The sequence below is a fragment of the Lepisosteus platostomus genome, chromosome 4 (assembly GCF_059453375.1).
Source record: "Lepisosteus platostomus isolate fLepPlt1 chromosome 4, fLepPlt1.hap1, whole genome shotgun sequence".
Taxonomy (NCBI): domain Eukaryota; kingdom Metazoa; phylum Chordata; class Actinopteri; order Semionotiformes; family Lepisosteidae; genus Lepisosteus; species Lepisosteus platostomus.
In genome coordinates, this window is record NC_142614.1 from 9,308,023 (window position 1) to 9,325,726 (window position 17,704).

General features: G+C 51.2%; 1 protein-coding gene across 1 annotated transcript; it reads left to right on the forward strand.

The window, feature by feature from the left end:
- The first annotated feature begins 1,327 nt into the window (after positions 1-1,327).
- vamp2 (vesicle-associated membrane protein 2) lies at positions 1,328-14,475 on the forward strand. The gene is made up of 5 exons (XM_088628245.1): positions 1,328-1,656; positions 5,149-5,272; positions 6,420-6,578; positions 7,518-7,569; positions 7,866-14,475. Coding segments are annotated over exons 1-5 (354 nt in total). The 5' UTR covers positions 1,328-1,654; the 3' UTR covers positions 7,883-14,475.
- The last annotated feature ends 3,229 nt before the right edge of the window (positions 14,476-17,704 follow it).

The following is a 17,704-nucleotide window of genomic DNA, read 5'->3' on the forward strand; positions in this document are numbered from 1 at the left end:
CCATTTTAGTTTAAAATAGTTCAGAATTAGGATAGACAAGGAGATACCATCTGTGGTGATAGCAGTTTTACAGACTGTGCGGCAGCTTTGCTCATTTTTCTGCAGATCCCTAGCGTGAAGAAGCGCGGTCAGATCTGAAGTCCCAGCTCTCTTTCCACATGCTCAGTCTGCAGGCTCTCGAGCTTGTTGCCTTCGGTCCAGTTAAGCAATGTTTTGGGGGAGAACGGGTGGAGTGTAGGGGCGGGGAGAGGGCTGTCACGGAAAGGTCAATTTTTTGTTTTGTACCTGTTCAGATTTTATTTTCACAAAGCAACACACCCCGCTTCGGACGATTTGAATTCATCGCTCAGCCTTCGTGACGCGCTGAAACGTTCTAGAATTTGAGACGCGGGAGATGGATTTTATTTATTTGTTTGTTCAAAAAAGAAGGCCACGCTACGAGTTAAAAGTTGGGCGGCATCTTTCTGGCGCTGCCGACAGGTCCAGAAGCCAGAGAGCCAAGTCACTGCGCCGCCATTTTGTTGTGCCTCCCACGGTACCCTGGCTCTCTTTCCCGTCTTTCTCCTCTCTCGACATCGTTTCTCTGAGGCGTAAATACACCCTCCCTTCCCCGGTAACACTCCTGCGTTTAAAATACAGGACGCCCCTTCGTCTTTTTTCCAAACAATTCACGAAAATGAGACTTTTTGCAAAATACAGCGCCATGTATATGTATGGCCGTTATGTTACAGCGCCATCTTCCCTCATCCTCGTCATCTATTTGAAAAGCTGACAGGAAAACATTCAGGGGGAAAAAAAAACTATAACATGTAAACATTAGGACTAAGCCGTGTAATGAGAGCCGGGGCTTTGTGCGAGTGTGCGGGGGGGAGGCGGGGTGGGGCGACTCTTAACAATGTGCAGGGAATGCAGGACTACAACAACAGGAAAAGATTTTTAAAAACTTTCCGACAATTAAGCGTTTTAACAAAAACAACGCCGCTGTTCGACTGTTTCGTGAGGAAACAGAAAAACGCACCCCAGGATAGACAGTTTGTCCCCTGAAAAAGCTGACATTAATGACAGACACAACTAAAAAAAAAGAAAAAACACCCCTTTATGAACTTAGCCTATTGAAAATTCACCCAGACTGCTACTACACTGTTAGTTCGTGTTCTGGAGAATAAAAAGAAGAAGCGCTAGTTCAGTAGATATTTTAAAAGTTTATTTTTTCCCGTCAATATAGCACGATTCCCAGTATATTGCCTACAGGTTATGCGATTCCAACCCCCCGCCCCCTCCATCTCTCCAGCTCCCCGGAGCTGCCCCGGATGACGGATGACGTCAACAGGCCATCTTTGTTCTCAGAGCCCAGCGCCTGTGTTTTTTTTTTCCCAATATCCCTACAGCTCGAGCGCCTGGACCCATCCGCGCGCGAGGCAGCCATCCTCTCCCATCGATTTGCACGGTAGAAACTGAATAAATAAGACGGAAGACGGGGACAGGACCACCGCCTACAATATAAAGGGACACATCAGCGACCGCAGCGGGGGAACATAAAATACAAACATCGACAAAATCTGAACAGAATATTTAAAAAAAATATATTGACACCTATTCACAAGAAAAATAATCTAGAACGCCAGAAGCATATACTTAACAGACCACAAACGAGATGTGAGTACGAATAATTGGTTTTGCATGTAGGCGTTAGGTATAAAATATATATATATATTTGTATTAAATTGTCTGCTAAATGAGGATTTTCACAGGCGGGCGAGATGCAATGAATACACCCCAGGCTGCCCTACCCCTGCCCTCTCTCCGAATTGCCAGAAAGGGTCAGATAACGGGGCGGCAGAGTGGATATTTTCCGAGTGTCCTTTTATTTCACCACCGTATGAGAGGACAGAGAGAAATAATGAAGCGTCTTGTTTAAACGCAGTACTGTGTCACTCCGGACAGAACCAGCCCTTCGCGTTGTGTTGTACAGGAGCCGAGAAATGTTTGTAATTATTGTCACTTTTAATTTTGTTTTCCCCCTAATCATCTCTTAGAAATACGCTTTCCTTTCGGCGAACAACACAAGCCTCTCTCGCCATCTCACGTGGGTTGGATGTAAACCATTTGTGTCGGGTTTCTAGCCGATTTTCTTCGGCGTTTTGAGTCGCAAAACAAGCGGCTTAGACGACTCCCTGCGCTGGTTTGCGAGAAGCGAGCGGGGGTCGCGGTTTTGGGTCAAAACGTTGATGGCGTTTGTGCCGACAGCGCTGTGGTTCCCTGTCTTAGATGGGGGCGATATCCCGGGGTAATCGCGGCGCCCGTTCGTGGGCTTGTGTAGGGCTGTCACGGGAGGACGGAGAGGGGGCTGGGTGTGCGGTTCTGGACGGTCCGGGCGCCAGTGGACCGCATCCCCACCGAGGAAGGACTCCGTGGGTCCCGGCCGATCAGGGCCGGCTGCTGGGTTTTCGGGATGGCGATATCACCCCCGGTCTCGACAGGTTGATCGCGACAGGGGAAGGAAAAGCAGTCTGGTTTGGATGCAGCCCGGTGCTCCTGACTGCGATGTGTTCGCCCACAGCTACACTGTAATGTAGCTCGGAAGGATGGACAGAAGACTCGACCCGACAGGTTTTCCGCTGCCCGTCGTTGTAATAAGGGATCTGGTTGCTTAGGCGTCCACTCTGATATTTGTTTTTGAAAGGGAGCAAACATGACTGTTTCAGAGGCGCACGATTTATATAAGATGTCAGAAATATGGAGGATGAGGGTGATGGTGATGACGATGATGGTGATGATGATGACGGGCAGAACGCTGTCATTTATAGCGCTGGCGACCGGGGGCTCGTGTCGGTCGTCCGCCGCCTCAGGTGACGGATCGGGAGCAGAGAGCGGACCGGCGGCCGGAGTCGGTTCTGTGAGCTTCACCGATCCAAAACGAGCGTGGAGCCGCAGGGATCGGGCGTGATTATGGAAATTTAACGATTTTTTTTTTAAAAAGAGGGGGTATTTTTGTATTCAGCGCTTCGTGAATGTGATTGTAATGTGATTGAGCGTCCAGGGTTTTTTTTTTGATGAATCACGCTTCTCGAATGAGCTACCCCCCCCCTCCTCCTCCTCCTCGCCCCCCCCCCCGTCTCTCTCACCCTCTCTCCGGTTTAACGGAGAGGTAGGGCTCCACCATCCAGCCCACGACGCACTCGGGTGTATCCGCGCCGCCCCGAGAAGATGAGGTGTTGTCTTTTTAAAACCGGACACCCGAGGAGTACACGGGGGGGTCGCGCCGGGTGGGCGGGCGGAAAGAGCTAACTTGTCATTCTCAGGTCCCGGGGTGTGAGTGTGCGCAGATCCCCCCCATCTCCGCGTCCTGTCCCCTGCCTCCTGCCTCTCGCCTCTTCTTGCGTTGTAGCTCTCTGTCCGTCACTTACACGCCACTAATCTGCATGCAATCACAGCAAAGACAGGTTGCTCTTGCCTGGTATGTTCTCTGTGCCTTTGTTTACATGTGTCCATCCATATCTCTCAAAATATCAAGGGTGCCCTGTCTCGAATACACTTGGGCGAGAAGATCGCCGATATGTACCTGCAATACACACCTGAAATGCCGCACCGCATTTTTTTGGTTTTGTTTTCGCGGTGAGGTTGCGGCGTGTACTTCTGTATAAAAGCAAACCTCTCGTTCTGGGGATCCGTCTCTGACGTGACGCGTTCCTGCGTAGGGCACGAGAGCGCAGCTCGCCTCTCGCCTCTCGCCGGCGGGCGGGAGTGCGCGCCCGTGCGCCCGTGCGCGGCGCGTGTTGGCAGGGCCAGGCTCCGCTCTTCCAAGATGGCTGTGGCGTCAAACCCCTTGAGCAGCGCGGGGAGGAGGGGAGGGGGGGTGTTGTGTTTTTATTTCTTGGAAGAGGACGGATTTGCCGTCTAAAAATAGCTCGAGACGCGAATAGTGGTAGATCTGGAATCAAATGAAAGCAGAGGAATGAACACAATTTTATCAGAAGTCCAGTGGTATAACCCATGGCTATTTCACTTGGGGATTTCCGTATGAGCAGCATCTGGCTTTTGAGCAACACACCACAGAAGAGGTTTAGTGTGGATTTTACACAGCACGCTGCACTGTGGGATTAACGTGACACCACTTAGAGGTGACCTTTATTCGGAATTCTGTCTCCCCCGGCTGGCTGGACTGTGTCATGGCGGGTCTTGCGCCAGAAGGCTCATGTTTACCATATTAATCACACAGCCAGTTGTCTGATGTTTTATTGGTAGTCACAGTCACAGGGATAGACTCTTACAGTCCCTGTGGAGTCCAGTACACTGACACAGCCCAGTCACAGGGCTCTAGACTCTTACAGTCCCTGTGGAGTCCAGTACACTGACACAGCCCAGTCACAGGGCTCTAGACTCTTACAGTCCCTGTGGAGTCCAGTACACTGACACAGCCCAGTCACAGAGCTCTAGACTCTTCTAGTCCCTGTGGAGTCCAGGACACTGACACAGCCCAGTCACAGGCTCTAGACTCTTACAGTCCCTGTGGAGTCCAGTACACTGACACAGCCCAGTCACAGGGCTCTAGACTCTCACAGTCCCTGTGGAGTCCAGCACACTGACACAGCCCAGTCACAGGGCTCTAGACTCTTACAGTCCCTGTGGAGTCCAGTACACTGACACAGCCCAGTCACAGGACTCTAGACTCTTACAGTCCCTGTGGAGTCCAGTACACTGACACAGCCCAGTCACAGGGCTCTAGACTAGATTTATATAGGGTTTGGTTATTGTAGGTCCATACTTCCAGTGGAAAAGCCAAATTCCTGCCATCATTTTATGCTTTAAAGAAGAGAAGAATCCAAAGGACATTTACAAACATGTTTTTAGAGTGTTCACAGGTATCCAAAAGCTTGACCAGTTTCAGGCTTAGTTGAAAGTCATGAATGTTGCTGACTCTACTTCATTTTTCCAATTGACAAAGAGGCCCACTGCTTGAATGGGAGTAGTGGCTTCTTCTGGTTGCCGCTCCCTGAGATGATGATGATGATCAGTTTGTGCTTTGACTGGGCTGGCATTCTGCTTCCATGAGAACGTCTGTTCTAACTGGTTGGCAGGCTGTGGTGTGGCTCTGCTGTGTCCTGCGCGAATGTGTGATAACCCCTGTTTTGACTGTTTGATTGACAGGTCTGCCCCGGCTGCCGCCCCAGCTGCTGCACCTGGAGAAGGGGGAGCTCCACCTGCCCCCCAGCAGCCCCCCAACCTCACCAGCAACCGACGCCTGCAGCAGACGCAGGCCCAGGTGGACGAGGTGAGCGGGCAGACGAGCGCATGGGCTGGCCGTGACAGACTCGCCCCCCGACAGGCTGACTTGGCGCTCCTTGCTTTGACGGTCCTTCACGAACGCGCTGGCGGATCTCGCGTGCTGAAACACCCGCAGATGTATGGGGATTCGCAGACACCAACAGACAGACTGAAGCTCTGAGCCATGCACTGATACAGAGAGTTTAGACCCAGTCAGATGTGCGGAGTGCTCAGATGCACCAATAGACCGACACAGGAATTGTCTCGAGTGGGAAGGGTGGCAGCAGTAGATCCTGTACTGAGAGATTTGCCACTGTACACTGACACAGCCCAGTCACAGGGCACTAGACTCTCACAGTCCCTGTGGAGTCCAGCACACTGACACAGCCCAGTCACAGGGCTCTAGACTCTCACAGTCCCTGTGGAGTCCAGTACACTGACACAGCCCAGTCACAGGACTCTAGACTCTTACAGTCCCTGTGGAGTCCAGTACACTGACACAGCCCAGTCACAGGGCTCTAGACTCTCACAGTCCCTGTGGAGTCCAGTACACTGACACAGCCCAGTCACAGGGCTCTAGACTCTTACAGTCCCTGTGGAGTCCAGTACACTGACACAGCCCAGTCACAGGGCTCTAGACTCTCACAGTCCCTGTGGAGTCCAGTACACTGACACAGCCCAGTCACAGGGCTCTAGACTCTTACAGTCCCTGTGGAGTCCAGTACACTGACACAGCCCAGTCACAGGGCTCTAGACTCTCACAGTCCCTGTGGAGTCCAGTACACTGACACAGCCCAGTCACAGGGCTCTAGACTCTTACAGTCCCTGTGGAGTCCAGTACACTGACACACCCCAGTCACAGGGCTCTAGACTCTCACAGTCACTCTGGAGTCCAGTACACTGACTATGTGCAACTTCATTTTAATCTAAGTGAGCAAGAGTCACAAAGGGTGGCAGGAGCAGTAAACAATCTGCTCAGCCACAATGAGACCCTGGTGTCCTACAAGAGACAGCTGGAAATGGTCCTCTGATCAATTAGCTACAGACCACAAAAACTGTCCGGAAGTGCCGATTGGCCTCTCGTATGTGTCCTGCCTTCTTGAGTCGGCGGCTGCATCACCAGCGGCGCTCTGCCTCTCCGGCTGTCCCCGCAGGTGGTGGACATCATGCGCGTGAACGTGGACAAGGTCCTGGAGCGCGACCAGAAGCTGTCGGAGCTGGATGACCGGGCCGACGCGCTGCAGGCCGGGGCCTCGCAGTTCGAGACCAGCGCTGCCAAGCTGAAGCGCAAGTACTGGTGGAAGAACCTGAAGGTGAGGGGAGCCACTGTGGCAGGTGATAGCTGATATAATAATAATAAAGCCTTACACTTATACATATATATATATAGCGCTTTTCTGGACACTCCACTCAAAGCGCTTTACAGGTCATAGGGATCCCCTCCACCACCACCAGTGTGCAGCCCCACCTGGATGATGCACCAGTACTCTCCCCACACACCACCTCTCAGTGGGGAGGAGAACAGAGTGATGAAGCCAGTTCAGAGAGGGGGATTATTAGGAGGCCATGACTGATAAAGATCAGGGGGAAATGTGGCCAAGACACTTGGGTTAACACCCCTACCAGATTCGAGAAACACCCTGAGATATCTAATGACCACAGAGAGTCAGGACCTCGGTTTTATGTCTCATGTGAAGGACGGCGCCTTTTTACAATAGAGGGTCCCCGTCACTATACTTTGGCATTAGGACCCACACAGACCACAGGGTGAGCGCCCCCTGCTCGCCCCACTAACACCTCTTCCAGCAGCAGCCTTAGCTTTCCCAGGAGGTCTCCCATCCAGGTAATGACCAGGCTCACACCTGCTGAGCTTCTGTGGGCTTCCAGTCGTGAGGTGCAGGGTATTATGGCTGGTGTCAGTTATGACCCCCCTAAACTAAAGTCCTGCCAGAAATGTGGTCGCGCAAAGCAGCAAGCAGGGTGGCTGAATGTCACAAAACCACTCGCGCTAGAGATCAGCTGAGCCCTCGTCTCTGCCCTAGAGCAGAGGTTACTGAAGCAGCAGTCACGCTGTATGTCTTGTTACCAGGAGGCAAGGTAGCTGTGGCCTGGCTTATCCCAGCTGTCTAGCTCCAGAAGATCAGCTTCTCTGCATTTCTTTGGTTTTGACTATTTGTGCATCTTAGCAGAATAGTGTCAACAGTTTTCAAAGAATGGCTTTGAACAACCAGTTTTTTTTTCCCCTCTCTTAGATGATGATCATTCTCGGGGTGATATGTGCAATTATCCTCATCATCGTCATTGGTAAGAGTGCACTGTTTCTTGTACAGGGTGACAATGAGAGCAGAGGGACAGCAGTGGCTCTAGCAGTGTCTACAGTACAGTCAGGTGTGACAGTGTGTGTGTGTGCTGGTGAATTCAGGGGGAGTGTGAGAGGAGAGGGAGAGCAGTGGCTCTAGCAGTGTCTACAGTCCAGTCAGGTGTGACAGTGTGTGTGTGTGCTGGTGAATTCAGGGGGAGTGAGAGAGGAGAGGGACAGCAGTGGGTTATTTCTAACCAAACGTGAACTGGATTGAACCGTCACTCCCTTCTCTCTGCAGTCTACTTCAGTACCTAGTCTGGCTCCCGTTCACTGCTCCCATCAGCGATCTCTTGTCTTGGAGAAAATCTCGCCGGAAAAAACGAAGGAACGAATGACTGACCACCCGACCGACCACCAGAATCTTCCACGTCCCTCCCACTGCCCCCCGAAATCTCCTCGGCTCTCCCAGCCCAGCGTGTGTCTCTGTGCACCCCTGTCCTTGTAAATATCCCCGCTTTTCTTATCTATTCGTATTTCCAGAAAAGAAACAAGGTAATGACCACAGCGATTATTGTTATATATGAAATATATATATATTGTTTTTTGTAGAGTCTTATTCTTAGATAATGTTTCTAGAGGTGTATTTTTCTTTGCATCAGAGTTGACTGCCTACTAAGTCTGGATATCTCTTGTTTTCTCTTCCTCTGGTTGGAGAAGCTGATGTTCCTCACTCTCTGTCTTCTGCTGTGTACTGCGTTCACAGGAATTGCGTTAATAACTGCCTTTTGTTCTTTTCAACTGAGGTAGCAGAGGCTTTGGTTAATGTACCAGCGATCTGTCTTTCTCTCTCCTCTCTGTCCCTCTTTCTCTCTCCAGAACTTTTGGAAAGCTACCATGCTTTTCCTGTCTTGTTTCAGACAGCGTCTATCTGTCTACCTACTAGTCTTTGGAAAGAGATTTCTCTCTCTCGTTCTTGATTCATTTGAAACTGCCACATTAGAAAAAGGACCAATGTATGTAGCTGATTTTTTTTTTATTTGAATTCCGTATTTGTTAATAGATTTTTGTGGTTTATATTTTTCTGTCTCTTATCTCTCTGACATTCCTCAATAATGGTGTGATATGCTGTCTATATATGTATAAACATGTTTTAAAAAGAATATATATATACACACGGCGAAGGAGTGGAAACTCACAGTCACTGCAAAGGCAACACCGGCTGTTCACAGCGAGATCTGAACCAGAGCCCCGCCGTTCTGCACTACAACAGCAAACGGAAATAAATAGCCCCCCCCCCCCCCACCCCCACTTTTCATGTCCTGGGGCCACTTCAAACGAATGAAGTGTGTGTGGGTGTGGGGGGAGGGGGGGGGCACGTTCGGAATCCGAACCCCTCTTTTTGACAGCCAGAGGCAATTGAGACTCCATCGTGTCTCGGCGACCTCGTTGGCAGAGCTCCGCAACCCTGCCCCCTTAACGGAGCCAATTGAAAGTCCTGTGCGACCACAGACAGGGGTATCTATATATGTATTCAGAAAGCTAAAACATTCCTGTCCACAGCTTGTGACCTTATAGATGAAGAACATATATATATATACACACCAAGACTCACTGAGGTGGCATAAATACTCGTCACCACCTGTGCCTAATTGTACAACACCTGCGAACGGCATCGGTGGATTCATCTATTGGTTCGTGGGAGGGGGCGCAGGGCGACCTTTGGGGGTCAGCTAGCTCCTTGTTACTTCATTGAGCCCCTAACTGATTGGAACGGACACTTATCTGAAACAGCCAGGAGTCCAGCGCAGACATAACTATAGCCCCTCTCGTATCTCACGCTGGGATCCTTGCTCGTGCATTAAGGGTGAGGTACACGGCGTGTTCAGCTGTACTTGCCAGTGAAACCTCTTTGGAGGATTGAGCAGCGATAGTCTAGATGTTGTAGGGAGATGACTAGCTTGTGTCAGAGAGCTCACTTCAAGTCCCGTGCGGTAATGTGGAGCCCAGCCGGAACGACAACCAGGAGGCCCAGGGTCCTCCAGGCCTGGGGTTGCCCATAAATCTGCCCGAGAGAGATCTGTGGGCGGCCGTAAGTCTAAAGCACAATGAAATCATGCTAAAAGCATGGTAAAGGCCTGGAGGCGGTACAAGGTGCAACCCACAAAATCAGGACTGAAACACTGGGGGGGGGAGGGATTTAATGGAATAATCGATTTTTATTGATTTTTATTGATCATTACAAAGTTGGATCGGCTGCACACCAGGACTGAAATGGTGCACCTCTGGGTTTAACCGAGAGCCACAAACACAGAAGATCTGGCCATTCCTGAGCCCCAGGCAAGGAACCTGTACGTTCCAGACAAGCCCTGAAGCTGTTCTCACTCGCGGTGGTAGTGCTCCCTCTGCTCTCTCTCCCCAGGAACAGATTTTAGGATCCCCAGTTATTTTTGTTGTGCGCGGGCGAACGGACAGCTCGATCAGGGAGCCCGTTATTTTTGGACTTGCCGGTAGCCTGTTGGCTGTTGTGCGGGGCGGATACACTGCCACTGAGCTGGGGAAAGACGTGTCATCGAGGAGTATGGTCTCTTCTTGCTCCTTTCACCCTTCCGGGTTCTCGTCTTCCCACATCCGTCAGTTTCTGTTTCCGTACGGCCTGGACATTCCCGTCACCTTCATCCTTCCTCCACGTCCTCCACGTTGCCGTCGCCATCCTCGCCCGTGTCTAGGCAGTGTGGCCCTGAGTTCCATTTACTGCAGGCTCCTGGGAGGAGGAGGAGGAGGAGGAGGGGGAGAGACATAGTTCTTGATAGGTGATGACAGAGGCAGGAAGTACACGCAGTGTTTACACTGCGGGAGGATTTCTCCGAAGGATTCGTTGAGAACTCCCTGGAGTGCCATTTGGGATTGTTAAGAAGATGTCTTTGGAGGAACTGTATAGGATGCCTGTAGCAGTGAGGAGCCTGTTGGCATGTCTGGTAGCTTCCTTGAGGATTCTCCCAAATAAAAACTGACTTCCTGCGCCGGGCTGGCGTGACCTGGGACCCGCAAATGTCCTATAGCCGGCCCTTCTGCGTTGTCTCAACTTTCTTTCCTCGGTCTCTCCATCTTTCTTCTGGTGGCAGGAAATCATTTCCTCTATCCCTCTCCCCTGCTCAGCAGGGCTCTGTATCAGGAGAGCGCAGCAGTCAGATGTCTGTACTGACTCGCTCTCTCTGTGGGGGACGTGCCACAACACTGGCTCTCTCGCGTTTGCAGTGTGAAGCCTGCAGTGCCTCAGAGCTTGGCAGGCAAGGGTATGGAGTTCCCATGACAACCAACCGGGATCGCAGGAGGTGGGGCTGGGGGCGGGAACAGAAGAGCTAGTAGCCAATAAGAACTCTCAAAAACAGTGGAGGCGGGGTTCTGTGCCTGCCCACTCTCCCTGCCCATATATAAAGCACATGTCCTGGATTATTAGTGATGGAGCACAGAGGAAGAGGGTGGACTCCTACTCTGTTTACCCCCTAAGGCTTCATATGATGCCCTTTTTAGAAGACTACTCTTCCTCCCATTTCCCCTCTCCTGTGTTTTGTACTCTGCCCTTCTCGCGCTCTCTCCCTGGCTCTGTCATTTCGCCTCGCCTCATTGGCATGTTCCTCTTGGCTGCAGGCTGTCACCAAATCTCTAACTGCACTACCAACAGCCACCAAGACGTTGTGCTCAGTCTGAAATATATATATGTGTTCTTCCGTTAAGCTGTGGACCCCTATACTTCAGGATTTCTATCTGTGACTTAAATTGCTGAGATCTTGCATGTTTTTTTAGATTTTTATTTTTGTAGCGTAGTGACAGACGAGCCTGCGGTCGGGCGCGGCCTCACTGCCTCTTTCAGCCAGCGCGGTTTTCGGCAGGGGCGGGGTCGCTCTGGAGGGGCTGCGGCGAGACCGACGGGGCGGGACGCCGGCCAGCGAGCGGGTGGGGGTGGGGGGTGATGGGAGCAGCAGACTGCGATTCCTGTCGCGGGCTTCGCGCGGCGTCCAAGCTTCCGAACAGCGGCTTTTAACGGTTTGCGATCGGAGAGATTCCGGGAATGACGCCGACTCCAGATTGGGGGGGGCTGGGGCAGCCTGCCCGATGGCACCGACCGCGTGGCGGCACTTGTAACCGGTTCCGGTCTTGGAGTGCCGGGGCTGGAGAGAACCCGCTCTCCAGAACTCGGAATCGGGGGCCCTGTTGGACTGGAGGTGGGATCGGGATGGAATAGCTGGAGGTGGGATCAAGGAAAGCCGGAAACTTGTGAGCGCAATCCGGTCTGGGCATTGTGTGGAGGAGTTAACCAGTGTCAGCCTGACAGGAAGTTAACAAACAGCTAGACTGATAGGTTGGTTGGGACTGTCAGTCGGATCCCATCTGCTCCAGGAAGCAAACAGATACAGATGCAACCAAACTTGCTAGCTGTGGGATTTGCTTCTGATTTAATACAGGAGTCGAGGTTCTCGGTTGCACTGCAGAGCTAGCTCAGAAGGCCCCATGTGAAAGCTTTCGGCTTTCTCTTGAAATCCCATTACCCTACCTGGGCTCTTACTCCTAGGGTACCCATCAGTCTGATATTTGACGTGCGTCCTTCCGTCTGAACCAGGGGCTGCTGCCTTCTGAGGGTCAGAGCCACGTGATCGCGTGCTGGTTGGTCTCACGCCAGCAGAGGAGTAAGTTGTGTCAAGGTCTTGTGGTTTTAAATTGACCCGCAGGGATTGATCGATAGCGTCAACCTTATTAAAGAGTGATGATAAAAGCATTCCAAAATCGGACAGCGTGGATTGTCCCAGCTGTAATGTGCTTGTATACCAGTAGGGGGCGCACAAGCAATTACTACATTGCCTGTCTATGGCTGATCCGGTTGCTGACGTGGTGGGAGTGGAGACGGAGGGGGGGTTAGGGGGTATTGGCGTTACTTGCAATCCAGCTCCAGAGCGATCCCTTCGGAAAACAGCGCAGGCGTCCGGGAAGACGCAGTGACACGTTAGCCCTCGGAAGTTTGTCCCGGAAGCAGCTGCACTTTCCAAAAAAAAACCGGAGAAAGCCAAACTGAAATCGCGAGCTTGATTCTGCTCGAATTAAAAACATGAAAGTTGCAACGGCCATACGTAACTCTCATATCAAACCGATTACCTGTAAATGAAACAATTGCGATCCAGTCGAGGGACACCTGCTCGTAGTGACAGTGATAGCACAAACCTTATTACCCTGGATCCCTGTGTGTGTGTGTGTACGTTATGTTACTGATGGCAACAGCAACACCAAACGTGTCCTAATCTTCGTCGCTGTTCAGCAAAACACAAAAAACAAAAAAACTGTGTGTATGATGTTGTGTTGTTGGGGGGGAGGGGAGGGGTGGGTATTTGGGAGGAGCCCCGGTCTTGTCTGGAGGGGAGATCTAAAAAAAAAAATCCCAAGATCTGTAGTCAGATCTGTAAAAATAAGGAAAATCAACATGGAAAAGCATAATTCAGACAGGCAAATAGAGGGGCTCCTCGCGGGTCTTTCTCATCTCAGGCTAAGGTGACGTAGGACCCGAGCAGGTTCCTCTCACAGATCAGGGGTTGTCCTGAGTGTGCTTGACGATGGGGGGGGGGGGGACGTCTAAAACAGAGTTGATGTATTTTTGTGTCTCAGTGTGTGAGGGACAGAAACAGGTTGGCGGATGTGGTTCTTTTACCCCTGACTGGAAGAAAAATTCCTAGCCTCCATGATCTGGAGGGAAACCACTGGAGGCTGGGAAAATGGATCCAGAGGGGTATGAATTCCGCATTCCTCATCTGTTACTGTTTATTTTTATTATTATTTATTATTTTTACAATGGTGTGGGTTTATGCTTTAATGCTCCGACATACAGGTATTGCTTTTCGGGGGACACGTGGTTGGATAGAAGTGTGGAGACGAGTTTTACCTGCAGAAGTCCAGATGCTTTGTTCGCCCCAAGGACGCATTGAACTGCGTCGCTTGTGAGCCCGTATGAATGGCGCAGATTTAGCCTGCTGACCGGCACCCGAACCATCTCTGCGGCCTTGAAACCATTTCCTGGTTTGCGCTGAATCCCATGACGTAACGATGACGTTGGTGTAGCGGTCAGGAGCGCCCGACCGCGCTCGCCCCGAACAAGCTTCGGTCGTAAAAAAAAAACAGGAAGCCGGTTTAAGATTGACGCAACACTGGTAGAAAAGATCAGCGCAAGCCTTTGGGACTAAAAAGAAATAGCAAACGTCTATCGTTTCAATCCAGAGGTCCCTAGCAGCGGGGACCCTTAGGGTGACCACTGGTAGCCGGTCAGCAAGTGAATTTGGCTATCCGCGAGATTATATATTCTTCTTTTAATGTCTATGCCACAATGCATTCTGGTACTTGTAGTGTCTTTTACAGAGGGCTGTACGCATTTTGTGAATATAAAATCTTGTTTTGAAAACTGGAGCTACCATTGCCATTTTGGTGTGACTGTATTGGTAACTGTTGTTATTTATTTTTACTTATTTTGGGGCTTAAAGGGCATTAGCCTACATTACCCACAATCCCTTGCCTTCAAGGAGGGATCAGGCTAGAGGGTTCTGGGTAATGTATGTTTTTAGCTTTAGATTTTCTTTTCCCTTTTGGGTTGGATCTTTAACACAAAATATAACCGCAGCAACAACTTAATACAGAAATGTCAAAACAACACAAAAGATATTTGATGAACAGACATTTCAAATAAATGAGAATCGTGTCAGACAATGATTAATATCAAGAAAAGATTTAAAAATATATATATAAATACAAATGACCTGTGTTTATTGTTATGAGTTAGAAAAAAACTGTATCTGTAACAACAAAAATAAAATGGTGTGTGTTTGAAAACAAATGGAAAAATGAAATAAAAAATAAAAATCAATTAAAAAAAAGACTGAAGCAGCCCAAAATGCACCTGAGTCCTGATTTTGGATCCTGATAGAGCAGAATCACACCGGAGTGAAATCAGTGGGATTTTCTCACAGCTGCTACAGGTAGGACACAGCACCAAGCACAAACCTGAGCACGCACTAACACCCCAGTGCAGCGTGTGCATCATACAGTGCCTGCTGCTGAAGCTTGTGCAGAACACATTCGGGGTTGCTGTGGGGAATTCCAGCTCAGGGTGCTCCCCTGTCTGTCTCTCTCGCTCACCCTCTCTCCTCTCTCATTTCCATTTCAAAGTGCTCTGTCGGCCTCTCCAGGTGTTCCCAGTCCTGGGCCTGGTGGCCCCAGCTTACCTGCTGGGTTTTGCTCCAGTCCAGCTCTCGGCGACACAACTGAACCTTTGGTTGGAATTATGTCTCCGCCTCTCCTGTCTCAAGCACAGGAGCACAGGCTCTCCTTTCGGTATTGCTCATTTCGTGTGTCCAGGCTGTGGTCACTGAGCCTGTCCTCTCTGGACAGCCAGGTCTGTCTGTGGGTTTCTTTGTCCAGGCTGTGGTCATTGAGCCTGTCCTCTAAGGGTTTTGGACTCGGGGTTCTCAGTCTGGCACTGAGACAGGATCAGTGCTGAAGCTCAGAGCTCTCAGTAGCTGGAGATGAGGCTGGATCTGCAACTCGGGATCCTCTGTATCTGTAGCTGAGGCTGGTTCAGTGCTGTTACACTCAGGGCTCTCTGTGTCTGGGGCTGAGGCGGGTTCAGTCCTGTCAGACCCAGGGCTCTTGATCTCTGGGGCAGTATCAGGTGCATTGTTTGTGGATACTGTCAAGAGTCCCTGCCCTGTCTCTCAGTGTTCAGGCATGGAGGTTTTCCAGGCTCAGCACTCCTGGCCCATGGGCTCTCCTGCCTACCCACGCAGACCTTGTCACCATCAATCACTGATCAATCAATTTGATCAGCAGTCAAACACTGCCTCTAAACCGGATTCAGATCTATACTATTTTGTATTAGCAGCAGCCTAATGCATACCTCTGTTAATATGTGTCCCAGCCTGTGTTAATACTAATCGGGTACAGATGGCTGTAGATAAGATGGGAGAACAGGAGTGAAACTCTCTCTTCGTCTGTGCGTCTCCCTCTGTAAGGCAGCTGTGTCAGCATTATTAGAGAGGATGTTATTTAACTTGTTGCGTAACACCTTATAACACTACAGCTCAGCCAGAGCACAGAGGCGCACCTACGCCGGAGGGCGGGGGGAGAGGGGTGAGACTGCCAATCTGAAAGAGACGTGCCCGATTGACACATTACCCCCATTATTACACATCGATTTATAGGCTGCGGTTCTAGGGCGGAAATCGGACGCAGGCGTGCAAGTGCACGTATAGGTAAAAGACCGCAAGCGTAGCGTGAGGCTCCGCGCTGGCAGACCAGCCTCGGGAGGCGCTTGCGTCCGTCTGTCGCAGGGAGCGTGAGCTAGAGAGCGGCCTCCAGCGGCAGCCGGGTGCCATTACAGCCCTGCTCTTCATATAAAGCAGCTTTCCCGGGGAAAGAGCGGAGCAGAAACGCGCGGTTACTTAACGGAATCCTGCACCGCACCTCCCCAGGGAAATCAGTCCGTCTGTCCACCCATCCAGCAGGTGCTGGCGCAAATTGAAACCCCCCTGGCCGTCCCTCTGATCCGCCTCGGGCTTTCACAGTGCTGTCAACCAGACTCCTTGCATCGCAGCGGTCTGATCCAGTCCGGGTTTTACTGCCCTGCCCGTCTTGACTTCCAAGGCCCAGCGCTTTGCCGAGATGAGAAGGACCGCGGTGAAGTAGGAGGCCCATTAACTGTCCAGCGGGACCACAGCTGTGGAGTTTAGTGGAACGGGCGCGTCGGATGACCTGCAGTAGACAGTGGAGGGCCCGGACAATTTGGGAAGCACTGAATAAAGTGGAATTGTCCTGGGAAGGTCACCCCGCTGTAGAAATGCGCGTCACTGCACCCAGTGAAGAACAAGCCTCCTACCCAGTGCTTCCAGTCTACTGGGATCAGGTCCTGCTCGGTGTAGCTGCGTGTTCAGGTACTGACTTGGGTTTTTTTTTCCCAGATACAGCCAGTGAATTTATTGATCTCCCTCCCAACTCCAGCCTGTCATGCCAACACACACACACGTGAATTTGATTCTCCTGCGCGTCGTCCTTTGAGCTCGAACCTGCTGCCAAGGGGTGATCAGACAAAACCGCGAGGAGGGGGCAGATCAGACCGAAAGGAGGCGGGAGGAAAGAGAAACATCGGGGGGGAACAAGCTCAAACACAGGGAGAACATGCAAACTCCACACAGACGGTGCCCGTTTCACGGGCAGAGCGGTGGCTCTGTGGCTCAGGATCTGCGCCTGTGGCTGGAAGGTTGCTGGTTCGTATCCCACAGCCAGCAGAGGAATCCTACTCCGTTGGGCCCCTAAGCAAGGCCCTTGACCCCAGCTGCTCTAGGGGTGCAGTAAAGATGGCTGACCCTGCGCTCTGACCCCAAGCTTCTCTCCCTGTCTGTGTTTTCTCATGTGTGCCTGTTCCTCCTGCAGTCCACTCTTCCACAAAGGGTTTACTGCATTGATCCTGCTAATCAATGAGATCATCAAGGCAGGAGGGAAATTGGATTGGGGCGGGGGGGGGAGCCCGGAGCTGGAGATTTGAGGGTCTCCAAGATGAGACCCTCACACGTGCTCTAATTGTGGGCATTCGTGTTCACACTGGGGCTTGAGCTAGAGTTTCTGCCTGTGGAATCTGTACTGCAGCGGCTCTCGTGTAAATTCGGATCCTCCTGCACGTCAGTTCCATCCATTTCCGGTTTTATAAGGCTGTCGGGCAGACTCCTGTTTGGCAGCAGTCGGATCCAGTCCGGGTTTTACTGCACCGTCGGTCTGACTTCTAAAGCCCAGCTCTTTGCACCTGAAGCCGGTGAGAAGGGACTGCTGTGAACTGGGAGGTCCATTAACGGTGCAGTGGGACTAGATTCTGGTCCTGAAGGGTCCGTGTGTCTTCAGCGGAGTTCTTAATCTCACTGAGGCTTCAGTGAGCCGTTTGATTTATCCTCCTTGATTATCACTTTCAAACCTGATGCCGTCTTCAAGAAACGACTCTGCTGCTTGACTCACTGTTGTGGAGGAATTTAGAGGACAGACCTCCAGCTTGCTTGCCAGACAATGGGAATACTTGTGCTTCCCTCTCTTGTCCCTGAAGCGCTCTTGATAGGAGACCAG

Excerpts from the sequence above, each read along its gene's own strand:
- vamp2 (XM_088628245.1), top strand. Across the intron at positions 5,273-6,419 it reads CGCAGGCCCAGGTGGACGAG|GTGGTGGACATCATGCGCGT; the intron begins GTGAGCGGGCAG and ends CTGTCCCCGCAG. Across the intron at positions 6,579-7,517 it reads ACTGGTGGAAGAACCTGAAG|ATGATGATCATTCTCGGGGT; the intron begins GTGAGGGGAGCC and ends CCCCTCTCTTAG.